At 57.3% G+C, this 11874-nt stretch overlaps 1 protein-coding gene and 1 pseudogene across 1 annotated transcript; one reads left to right on the top strand and one right to left on the bottom strand.

The window, feature by feature from the left end:
- Positions 1-6052: 6052 nt before the first annotated feature.
- Positions 6053-7170, bottom strand: LOC117864871 (uncharacterized; annotated as a pseudogene).
- Positions 7171-9475: 2305 nt separating this feature from the next.
- On the top strand, positions 9476-11110 carry LOC117863210 (uncharacterized). Its single transcript, XM_034746827.2, has one exon. The coding sequence runs from the start codon at positions 9861-9863 to the stop codon at positions 10578-10580; it is 720 nt and encodes a 239-aa protein (XP_034602718.1). The 5' UTR covers positions 9476-9860; the 3' UTR covers positions 10581-11110.
- The last annotated feature ends 764 nt before the right edge of the window (positions 11111-11874 follow it).

Below are 11874 nucleotides of genomic sequence, written 5' to 3'. Positions count from 1 at the left end.
GGACTCTCGGCTCGGTAACGGAGGACCACCATGCTCCATATGAACGTTAATGGTCTCGTTGCATCAAAATACGGTCCTGGAACGCGATGGCCAACTTCTGAAATGAAAAACGAGAGGAATGTCTCGCTGTAAAAACAGGCAAAAATGATGTTGCTCGTTCCGTTCGTGCCATCCTGCTAGTAGTAGCAGAAGTAAAAGAAAAAGAAAAAGAAAATAGTATTGCGTATTGGTATTGAATGCTTTAAGTATTGCCGTATTGGTCAGAATCCATGGTCCAACTTCCAATAACATCATATGGCATCTAGACCAGCAGCGTAGTGCTAGTCCCACTTGCTGCTTGGCTTTGTTCCCTTCCTACAATGCTGTCTGACGATAGCTCAGTATTCAGTGTTCTTGGCTGCACTGTGTGCTGGCACATGGTATCCACAAATAGCAACATCGTACAGCTAGACTAGCCTAGCTCAGCTAGCTCCTCGGAACTATCAACCTTACAGTTCAGTGCTCTCCCGTTGTTGAAGTCTCAGCTCGTCGTTGGGAGTAGTTTGTTATACTCAAGGATCGGATGGGCTGTCAGTAGTGAGCTCACGCCTCACGGGGTGGCGCATTTGGCACGAGAAGACAAGAGCCTCAGCCATAAACTATGCACGGCATACGCACCTCGTCGCCGGCAACTTTGATCTTCTTATCTTGTTAAGAGCTTCAACCTAAAAGCACGCTTAACGTGATCTCCTACGAAACACCCACATGCAAGTGAATCTCTGCTTTGATCAGATATTCAGAGCGAACGCCATGCGTGATCCTATTCCTATCTTGACAATCCCTACCTCTGAGGATCAAACTGTTCCGTTGTACTTGTACAGAATAATATACATGCTTAGTCTATGTTCTGAAGCAAGCACACATGGCACTAGGATGTCAGGATGAGGATCTGATGGGATTAAAGTTCAGTCCAATTGTATCCTTACTGCCAACGGTAGATTCTCTGCTTTCTGTCCGGCCCTTGTCCAATAGCTAGAGGCTAGAGCCCACATGAGATCTGATGGCAGTGGCCTCCCCCATTAGGGAGGGTAGCTTTGAATGGACTGGACCGAGCTAGAACTGGCAACCACGCACTATTAGCTCATGTTACCAGCTATATATGCGTGCACTCATGGCTGGCCGAGACGTCCCGTCCCGTCTAGCTGGGACTGGGAGGGGGGACAGGAGGTGAGCCACCCGGCCGGTAATGGCGTTGTCGTTGTCGTCTCCACCAGTCGGTAGTCTCGCTGCCCATTGCGGCATCACCTGCACAGGAGGAGCGAAAGAGGAATGTAGGCTTGCACTTTGTGCACGAGTGGTCGGCAAGGTGTTGGGAATTTGGAATAGTTTGGCAACACTGTAACTTGTAGGGGGTTGGACACTTGCATTATTGGACCATAGAGAGAACTGATCATGCTCTGACCGGCCGAGAGCTACTTGTGAGTCTGGTCTGTCTGGTCTCTGGTGCATTGACCAACTACTGATTGGATGTTTCAGTCAAAGAAATGGAACTAAGTAATCGATGCTGTAGTCCAGTAGGTAGTAGGCTGGGATGTACTGTAAAACGCAACAATATGATTGATGGGCCTGAAGCGGAACAGATACTGGGCCACAGGAACATAGGCCGGCAATACGTATGCCGTTCCCTCCCTATGTACGAGATGCGGGGCCCAATTATCACGGCCTGTTAGGAAAGTTAGCAATGCACTGACTTCAGTAACTGCCCATGGGCCAACATTGGGCACGGCTCATCATTTTGTTTCTCGCCACCGTATTTTGTTTCCTTTGCTTTCGCGCTCCTCCTGCTGTGCTACGTTGCATGTGCAGCAGAGCAGACCTCTAGAAGTCAAGATGCAGCAGAGCGTTGTTTGCATTAGACGAGAGGCACTCGATGATGGTCCTTTAACCTGCACTGTACCAACTGCAGTTGCTGATTGAATTGACCCAGAATGCGGATCATGATGCCATGGTAGGCCAGGTTACGCACAATAAAAGAGCTAGGAGCCTAGGAACACCAGATTAAACAGCAGATGCATGCTAGCTCCCTGCAGGAATCAAATCAAAAGAGAAGAAGCAAGCAAGCAGGATACGCGTGCATGGCAATCTGCCGGCGCCCTTCCGAACCTGGCAAGCAAGCTTGCTGTGTCCACAAGAAAGACGCACGCATTAAGCGCAGGCACGTAACGTAGCTGCCGAGGCTGGCTGGAAAGAGAGACGCCAGCAGGGAAAAGAGCTGCCCGATTGCCGCGGCCTGCTCGTTGGTCTGGGGTGCCGTGGTCCTGGGTGTCGTCCTCCGCGCCGCGCGGCCCGGCTCGGTGGCGGTGCCGCTTTCCAACGTCCACGACCGGCACGAGTGATGATATGATAGGGAGAGCTAGCGCGCGGGGTCAATTTGCTCGCGAGCGGGCGGCGTCTCTCTTTTCTTTGGGTGAGGCCATGTTGGCAAGCAGAGGCAGGCACAGCGTCGCTGGGCGGAGTGGGTTTCCTCCTTTCCAAGCAAGTGAGCAATCATTAGCCCCAAAAAGAAGAACAAGTTGTCAGGTGTGGTCGACCGTCACACCATCGGACCTGGCCCCGTTTGGAGGGGGGCATCCTGCGCTTCGGCTGCCGGCGTCACATGCATGCGGCGTGGCTCCACTCGGCTGCATGAGGGCACGCTCCGCTCGATCCAATCCACCGAGCTGGCCGTTAGTCCCAACTGAAAAACACCCCAGCAGATGCCGCATTTCCTGACCACTTCACCTTCTTGGTCACAAACGGCATGCATGTACGGGGCCCTAGATTTTAGCATGCCCTCCCCTCCAGGCAGGTAGGCAGCAGAACGTAGGGTTAGGTTAGGGACCCCCGGCCGGCGTTGCCCCAAATCAAAAACGGGTCCAAGAACGAAGGGGATCCTCCTCCGGAATCGCGCGTGGTCGTGGTCCCCTCGGTGCCGTCCCGTTCCTTGTCGGCGCCGGTTCCGCTTGGCGGCAGCTAGCGACCGGCGCGTGCAGGCCGGCGGCCTCGGCGGGAATCGATCGGAATGAACACTGGCGCCGGATAGCGAGGCGGCACTAGGCCACTAGGGCGGCAGCGCGCGCACGCGCCAAGCGGGGGGCGGGGCCAGCAGGGCCGGCGCACCACCACGCACACGCACCGGCCCCGGCCGCCGCAGGCCACTTGCGGCCTCGCGGGCGTTTGTTTAATCCGACCGGCACGCTGGAACCGTCCAACTGCCGGCGGAGTCGGCAGTGGTGGAATTCCAGAGCACGAGCATTATCCACTCTGTCCCCGGCCCCCCGCCACCACCCCATCTCGCTCCCACGCCCCCGTTCCGTTTATTGATACTCCTGCTACTGTGCTACTCCGTTCCATGGTATAGTATATAACCGTGTGAGCAATGGCCAAATGATTCCGTTCCGTGGTATAGTATTTTTTTTTCCCCCTTGGTTAGCCTGATTTTTAAAGCAACAAGTGAGGCGAGCGGCTCGTTGTATTCCTCGTTACTCCACCCCGGGCGCGGCTGGCTGGCTGGCTGGCATTGTTTATTGGGGGGCGCCGCGGACAGATAAGACAGCAACAGCCTCCACCTCCCCACTGCCCGCCCGTCGCTGTTGCGAGCCCCGCCTCGGCGCTTGCTGCGTGCGCTCTCACCTCACCCTCCTTCTCCGACCTCCTCCGACTGCTCCCAGAGATACTACCAATGCCCAGATCATGAAGATACGCCCGGCATGATTGCCGTTCTATTGCTTGTACTGTACGGACTACGGCGTGCCCTACCACCCGTCGCTCTCGGCACCCATCTTTTCGCATGCTCCGGCCGACGACGACCTCGGTGCTCATCCGCCCGTGCCGGCGCTTGATCCGCCGTCGTCAGGGCAGGCGGGCGGGTGGCCTGCTTGGCCACGGTCGGGCGCGGCGCCACTGGATCCCGGTTAGGTAGTGGTACTAGTATCTGCGATCGGTGCTGGTACATTCGGAATATACAGCTCGACGCCGGCCGCCGCGCGTCCATATTGATTGGCGCACCGACCGACCCCCTGTCGCACGGGCATCACACATTCACATCGCACGCCTGCCACGGCAGGCAGAGGGAGCCCCCCTCTCATCTCCTCCTCCGACCACCGCATTGATTCGAATTCAACGCGGGCGGGGCAGAGCCGCGGCGTACACCCAGATACAGATACAGGACTACAGGAGCATGAGCGTCCAAACAGATGAAGGCAGTTACCCCGTACCGGGACCAGGTTAATCTTAATCAGGTGACCGAAGCATAATGCTTGGATGGATCTCGATGCGCTTCGAACTCGGTCGGTCTACAGGGAAGTTGTTGTACGACGACCTGACTCGACGACCCCCCTTCCGGCTCCGGCCGGCTGGGCAGGGCGTGACGCCAGCTCGGGTAGCGCCGGCGCCAGCCGAAAACGCGGGCCGTGTAAATGCGTGGACGCCACCGACATCATTGATGGACTGTGCGGGTCGTTGCGGCCGCTGCGCGATTTCCTAACAGAACTCCCACTAGCCTGCTCTGCCTGCTCCTCCTCCAGTCCTCGCAAGTCTTTGAAATCGGTTGGGGCACGCACCTACCTGCACACGCCCGCGCCCCCAACTCCTACTCGACGCCCCCGGCCAGCGGCGACCTACGCCGCGGCGCGATCGTGGACGGAGGAGACGGGGATGTCCCCCACACCCTATGCCGGCTCAACACGTTTGGCCGCCCGCCCGGCCGCCGCACCGACCTCCACCCCAGGTCCGTTCCGTTCCAATCCGGCGCCCCCACCGACCGGGCAATAACGCGACCACGCAGACACCTGGCCCCTACGCCGCAGCGTGGTCCACGCGTCAGCGCCGTGCCGTCGCAGCAGGGAGGAGATGCGTACGCTGCGGCCGGGGGGAAAGAGATGGATGGGACGCGACGCGATTAGCCTGGCCACCCGGGGGCTCTGGCTACGCTAACCTCGCCGCGGACGTCATTAGCGTGAATGATTAGGGCTAGATAATGGGCGGCCGATGCCGTCGCTGGCAAGCAAATTGACGTCCCGTGTCCGGATATGGGAGAGGATGGATGGGCCATGGCCACGGGGGGTGGGTGGGGGGGATTCCGTGGACGAGGGGGCCACGTCCACGTCGGCGCGCATCACCTCCGACGCCACCTGGACCCGCCCACCTCATGTCGGCGCTGCCGGTGCGCCTCCTAGCCGACGCACGGCAGGACCGAACGGAACGGGGGCGGTTAGTTGGGGATCGTTGGCCAAATTAGTACGTGCACCAAACGTACGGCGCCTCCACAGGTGCCCGCGTCTCGTTTTCGTTTAGTTTAGGCGTTTAGCTATCCTCTCCTGTCTCCTCTCTCTTCTCTGGAGACCCGAGACCGAACCGCAAAGCCAACGCACGCGATGACCCGTTGCTGCAGCAAGTACAGAGGAAGGAGTACTGGCTACCGACTCGATCGGCCCTGGCGCACGGCTCGCGCGCGACGTCAGGACGTGTGCCCCCGTCAGTTTTTAATGCCGACGATGCTGGCCCTCCATCTGCTGATCCTGCCGGTCGTGAAATTTAAGTTCCGTTTGGATCTTAGGAATTATATAATCCGGCTAAAATAATCACTAATGGATCCAAATGGATCCAAACAGGTTGGATTCTAGGATGGATTATAAGAATCTACCCATCTAGATTCTAATAATACCACTATCTCCTCCAACCTAGCTATTGGAGATTATAGCTATTGGATATAATAGGTTGGGAAATGACAACTTTACTCCTATTTCAATTCTTATTCTCAATCAAACTAAGATTCTCAATCAAACTAAGGGCATTACGGACAATTGAGCTTTTCAACCAATCCCTAGCCGGATCATGATACTAGAATCCAAACAAACTAGATTATTACTATTTAGAATCCGGATTCTTAGCCCCTGTTTGGTTCATTTAGTCCATAGATTAAAGTCTACCATGTTTGGATCTATGGACTAAAGTCCATTAATGCAGATGAACAAAGATGATACTACCCTTATTTTGAAAATGGAAACTCCCTGCTCACCATCTTCTCACTCGACTAAAGGAGCGGAGGCAGGGGTTCTTCGCGGCGCTGAAAGAGGAGGTGGTGCGGGGGCTGTAGTCGGCGAGGTCGAGGGGCAAGGTTCCGGCGCCGCCACGGATCGCGTCGCTGGCCAGGATGATGATCCCGCGGCGGCGCAAGTCAGCGGCAGCCGCCGTCGGAGAAGGTACTGCAGCAGTACCTCGGGGGAGCAGCTCGTCGCGCGCTCTGGCAGTCTGCGACCTGACGGGAAGGCGCTGTCGCCGCTCATTGAGGGGCCTGATGCCGAGCGCCTCGCCGCCGGTGACCTCGATGCCGAGGACTCCGGCCACTGAGAGGGGTTCGGGAACTAGGTGCGCAGCCACCTGACCCGCACACCGTCCATGGCATCCGCTGCCGCCGGCCCCGGCGGATCGAGCGCCTCCTTCTGCTGGTCCGACCTCCGCCTCCTTCTCGGCGTCATGGGTGCGCCACGGGCGCTCATCCCGTCCAAGCAGGCTGAGCCGCGGCCCCTCCTCTCCATCAAGAGGGTGGCGGGGTGACAGCGGCGAGGGCTGGGCGGGAGGGAGGCCGGCGGCGATGACGGTAGGCGGGAGGGAGGCAATAAATGAGGGCAGGGTGTCCGACCTTTTAGTCCAGTTTAATCCACCCTCCTTAGACTAAAGAACTAAACCCTTTAGTCCACCTATTTGGCACTTTAGGGACTAATAAAAGGAGCCAAAGTGGGTGGACTAAAATTTAGTCCATGATAACCAAACATGCCCTTATAATCAGGGTCTACTATCAGGATTGCCATAATCCCTAAGAGATCCAAACGGGACCTTAGTCAAGTGCGGCGTCCTCGAGGATAGCTGATCCCCCCACCCACTGATAACTGATATGATATGATCCGAGTGATTGGCTTCCCTTTCCCCCTGTCCACTCGTAATCTCCACCGCAAGTACCGGCACGTACGATTAATCATTATCCCATCCATTTGTCCTTGTACAAGGTCTAGTACAGCGGCGCTCTGTCACACTCACAGTGTCCGCGTTTGACATCAGTGTACCATCGTTTCATTTTTTTTTCCTTCTTCTTTCCCACGGAACGTCGGCAGAGAACATCCCTTGACGGTGCCACGCATCATACTTGCCCATCTCGTCGCAAAAACTGCGCCGGTGCACCTTTTCCTTTTTGGCACAACCCTTGTAGAGCAACGCGTCAGGGGAATATTTCTGGGTTCCACGCTAGATGCTCCCCCGGGAAATCAGAAGCCAGCAGCTGCAGAGCTGTCCATTATTCCGCGCGTGCTGCTGGAGTCCGCCGCGGCAAACCCGCAACGGAAAAGCCCCTTTCACGCATGGTGCCCGCTACCTTTTCTCGCCTCGACCTGAACAGACGAGGTGCCTTTTGGTGCACTACCGCTATTGCCACAACGATCAGCTAGCTAGCCGGCCCGATGCACCGCACTATACACTAGCGAAGCTAGCTCGCGCGATGGAGAATTGGAGATCGAGCTATAGCCTATGGCACCTACTGGCTGCCTAGGCTACAGCACGTAGTAGCAGGAGTGTACAACGTTATTGTCCACCTATCGAGCTCGAGCCTCGTGCGCGTGGTCCAGCCCCTCCCTCCTTTTGATCCGCCCATGCCTCCCGGCCGGCCGCGCGCATGCAAGCGACACGTCGTGTTGGCCGTCCCTGTGCTGCTGCTGCTGCTGCCGCCGCTGGATGCCTGGAGCCCTGGAACGAACGAACCCCACTGCCCGGTGTCCGCGCCACCACCGGCCTCCCTCGCGCGCCCACGCATCCTATCCACCACACAGCCGCGCGCGTACGGTGCCCTCTTGCTAGCAACGTGCGTCCACCTGCACGTACCTGCCCCTGCCGACGACGACGAGCCGCGCCTGCACCGTCTGGCCCTGGCCCTGATGGCCGCGTACGGCGTACCCCTCTACCCGGCCGGCTCGCGCGACAAACTCGAATCTCCGCGGGACCACGCCGCGTACTGGCGCTGCCTTGACGTCTCGAGGGCAGGTTCGGTACGTGCGTGCCCGCCGGCCGGTCGGTCCAGCTCGCTTGCTCCCGCGCTTAGATTTTGCATGATTTGGTTGTGGATTCTAGGGCAGGAAAGCCCGGCCGCCGGCCAGCTATTCCCCAGCAACAGCAGCAATTATGCACGCGAGCGGCGGGCCGGCGGCGGCTGCCCTGTCCACCTAAAAGAAGCAATTATCGGGGCTGTCATGTTGCTATTAGCGCATAAAGTATTGGCTGCCGAGACGACATAGCTTCAAACCAAAGTTTCACACTACGAAAGAGCATCGGGTTAGTATATGAACTGACGGTTCCGGATACTCTCGTGATAAGCCCGTAGTAAGCCGAGATGAAAATATCGCCACGCATTTTTCAATGGGGGTGAAAAACTTCCATGGCAAGTGGTTGAATTGAGTTTTTACAGGTAGCCGGTGGGAGGTGGCTAGCTCTAGCTAGTCTTGCGCGAGGTCAACCGGGTTACGATGTGGCGACAGGTGTGCACGAGGGTTGGTGATGAAGAAAGGAAGGGTGGATTGTGACAACAAGAGGCTCATGATCCACGGATTATTTTTCCGTGGCATTATCTTGACTCCTTACAATTGTTGCATCATTTGCGTACTCCAATGATGATGCAAGTAAAGAATGTGTGCAACACGTAAGCCTCTTCTCTGTCCTCATGGATTGAATTTATCGAGATTTCTTGTAGGATTTCTATGATTCAGAAGAGACTTGAAATACCTCACCTAATATCATGTAGAGGCAAATCCTACATTATTGAATTCATTCTATTTGTTTTTTTGCAACCAATATTGAATTAAAAATTGACATTGTGCAGACATTTAAAGTATTTTTAATGGACATAATTAAGTATTAATGTCGCCTTTTCTCTTTTCCTTTTTTGCAATAAATGAGAAGGTCAACACAAAGAAGGCTCACATTATTTTCAGCTGCAAAACAATTCTTTACTAGACGTTGAGCTACGGCACAAGGTGAAGTCGAACGGCATGGTGCCATCGGCACTAAGAAACGAGAGATTCATTACTGCCAAATCGTGTAAAACCTCATTGGGTTACTGCATGCGAAAAAAAAGCTCCATTGTTAGCGTTTCGATTCATCAGGAAGCACGATTGAGGAGGAGCGTGATAGAGCTGTAGAAGAGAAAAATTACGAAATGGCATATCCTTCTTGTGAAGATCTCAGTAGAAGACAACTATATGTGTATAAATAAACTCGGAATAAGCGAATTCATTGTTGATCATAGATTTTTTTCATGAAAAAAAAATTATAAAAAGAGGTAGAGCATCACGAAGCAATAATTTTGATGCTGGCTGCGCAACAGTAGCATGTATTACAAATTATTTCTGCTAACGCACCTAGTACTTGTATAGCGGCAGCATAAAATTGCTCGCACAGTTGTCGTCCATTCCGGATAGCGTGGCATGGCATCGACCTGTCCGACGTCCGGATGCAAGCTAGCCGGTGGACCTAACAATTTGCGTGCCGGTGGCGAGGGGGGCTCCCTTCCAAACAGCACAGTACAGTGCTGCCGTCGACGCCCGCCCGCTTCCGCCCCGCGCTATTTTATGATTATCCCAACCAAACTCTAATCATATCATACCCCCCTCCACCCACAAAATCCCAATACAAATACCACCCAGCAAATAGATAGCCCGGGAGGGAAGAGAAGAAAACCACGCCGGCCAGCGCCAAAAGCAGCTACCGATACCACTCCTGCTGCACAACAGCCCAGCAGGAGGAGAGAGAGAGAGAAAGAAGAGAGGAGAGAGGGCGGCGGCTAGCTAGCTGATAAGCTCATGCAGGGCGAGTACCGGTCTTCCAGCGAGGAGTCGGCGGCGGCTGCAGCTGCTGCTGCAGCAGCAGCAGCCATGGCTCCGTTGGCGGCGGCCGCGGCAGCCGCGGTGAAGATGGAGGAGCAGGCGGCGGCGATGGCGGCCGCGCAGGCGCCGGCGCCGCACCAGCAGATGCAGCCCCGGCGGCAGTACCGCGGCGTGCGCATGCGCAAGTGGGGCAAGTGGGTGGCGGAGATCCGGGAGCCGCACAAGCGCACGCGCATCTGGCTGGGCTCCTACGCCACGCCCGTGGCGGCGGCGCGCGCCTACGACACGGCCGTGTTCTACCTGCGCGGTCGGTCGGCGCGGCTCAACTTCCCCGACGAGATCCCCGCGCTGGCGATGGCGGAGGGCGGCGGGGAGCCCGCGCGCGGCGGCGACCCCGACGGCGGCACGCTGTCCGCGGCGTCGATCCGGAAGAAGGCCATCGAGGTGGGGTCGCGCGTGGACGCGCTGCAGACCGGCATGATGGTCGCGCCGCCGCACCACCGCGAGCGCCAGAGGCACCACCACCACCACCACGGCCACCACCTCCCGCAGCTGCAACTGCACGCCGACGAGGAGGAGCACCGCCAGCAGCAGGAGCAGAAGCAGCAGCAGCAGCAGCGGGCGGCGTGGAGCGGGCGCGCCAAGAACCCGGATCTCAACCGGGCGCCGAGCCCCGAGAGCTCCGACGCCGAGTGAAGCAGCAGGCAGGCGAGCGAGCGAGCAGCCAGCGGCGGCCACCGCCAAGACTCACTCGACGACGACGTTATTCATCATCCACTCCCTCGACGGCGCCAACGGTCTCCGTCTCCGCGTATGATCCCGCGCGCCTACCTCCCAGCCAACCCGTCCATCCGTCTCCGTCCTCGTCCTGGTCGGCGGGCGGGCGGGCGGGCGGCGGGGCGAAGGGTTTTCGATCGGTACGTTGTGGATAAGCACGAGGGAGGGGGGGCAGCTGGCTGGGCCGGGCTTGGGCGGCGTGGGGAGGGCGGAGACGGCGGCCACAAGTGGCGGTCTTTCCAAATGTCAAAAAGGACAGCTGTAACAGCGATAAGAAAAACAAGTCATCATCCTTCTCTCTCTCTCTCGTTTCCGAGTAGATAAGCAGCAGCGATTAGCAAGCACCTCCCACTAGTACGTTTGGTTAATCAAATCGAATCGGGCCTCGCCTCCGATCCCCCTGTGTGTGCTTGCCTTTTTCTTAATCCTTTACCGCTTGACGTGATCCAGTTGTTCGCTCGCCCGCGTCCGCCCGCCCTTTGCTTGTTTATTATCTACTCTCCGGTTATTAGTTGTCGGTTGGTGCGCAAATCCGCGTTAGGTCAGGCCGCCCCCGCCGGCCGCCAACCCCGCCGCACTCCGGAAACCTCTCCCCGCGCTTCTTCGTGGCTTCGTTTGTTCCGGTGCCGGTGGAAGCAATCATGGACCGGTCACGGGTGGATGAACAAGCCATGCTTACGGATGGTCTAGCTTATCTACTACTAGCAGTACTGGTCGCTAATTAATCGTGAGGGTGAGTTGGTGATCAGGTAGTGGAGGATTAGGGCGGGGCGACAGTGCCGGTGCTAACGATGCTTGCGTTGCATGGGTGATCCCGATGGCGTCGCGTCGGGTCGGGTTGGGTGGGGGTTAGGCCACCACATTCGAAAGGGAAGGCGACGGAAGCGGAAGGGAGCCGCGCGTCATCTTGCGTGATGGATCGCCGCCTTGTGCATGACAAGTATACCACCAACTTCCTCTGTAGCTCAACGACGAAGCCGACGCCCCCCGACCGCCACCGAGAGCCGTCGGCGTTCATGGGCATCGACCCGGCCCCGCCGCCCCAGCACCCCCTGGCCATGGTTCAGTTCAGTCAGGGTGGCAGCCGTGCCGGCCGTAGATCCCGCGGCCGCAGAGCGTCTCGCCGTGCGCCCTGGAGGTGGACGGAGGCTCTGATCGATCTCAAGTCTGAGCTGCCCCGGTGGCACCCGTCGTGCGCGCGGGCGTGATTTTC

The sequence above is a fragment of the Setaria viridis genome, chromosome 7 (assembly GCF_005286985.2).
Source record: "Setaria viridis chromosome 7, Setaria_viridis_v4.0, whole genome shotgun sequence".
Lineage (NCBI taxonomy): Eukaryota > Viridiplantae > Streptophyta > Magnoliopsida > Poales > Poaceae > Setaria > Setaria viridis.
Note: the sequence above shows the minus strand (reverse complement) of the source record. Positions and strands in the feature narration are given on the sequence as shown.

Excerpts from the sequence above, each read along its gene's own strand:
- LOC117863210 (XM_034746827.2), top strand. The coding sequence starts at position 9,861 with ATGCAGGGCGAGTACCGGTCTTCCAGCGAGGAGTCGGCGGCGGCTGCA.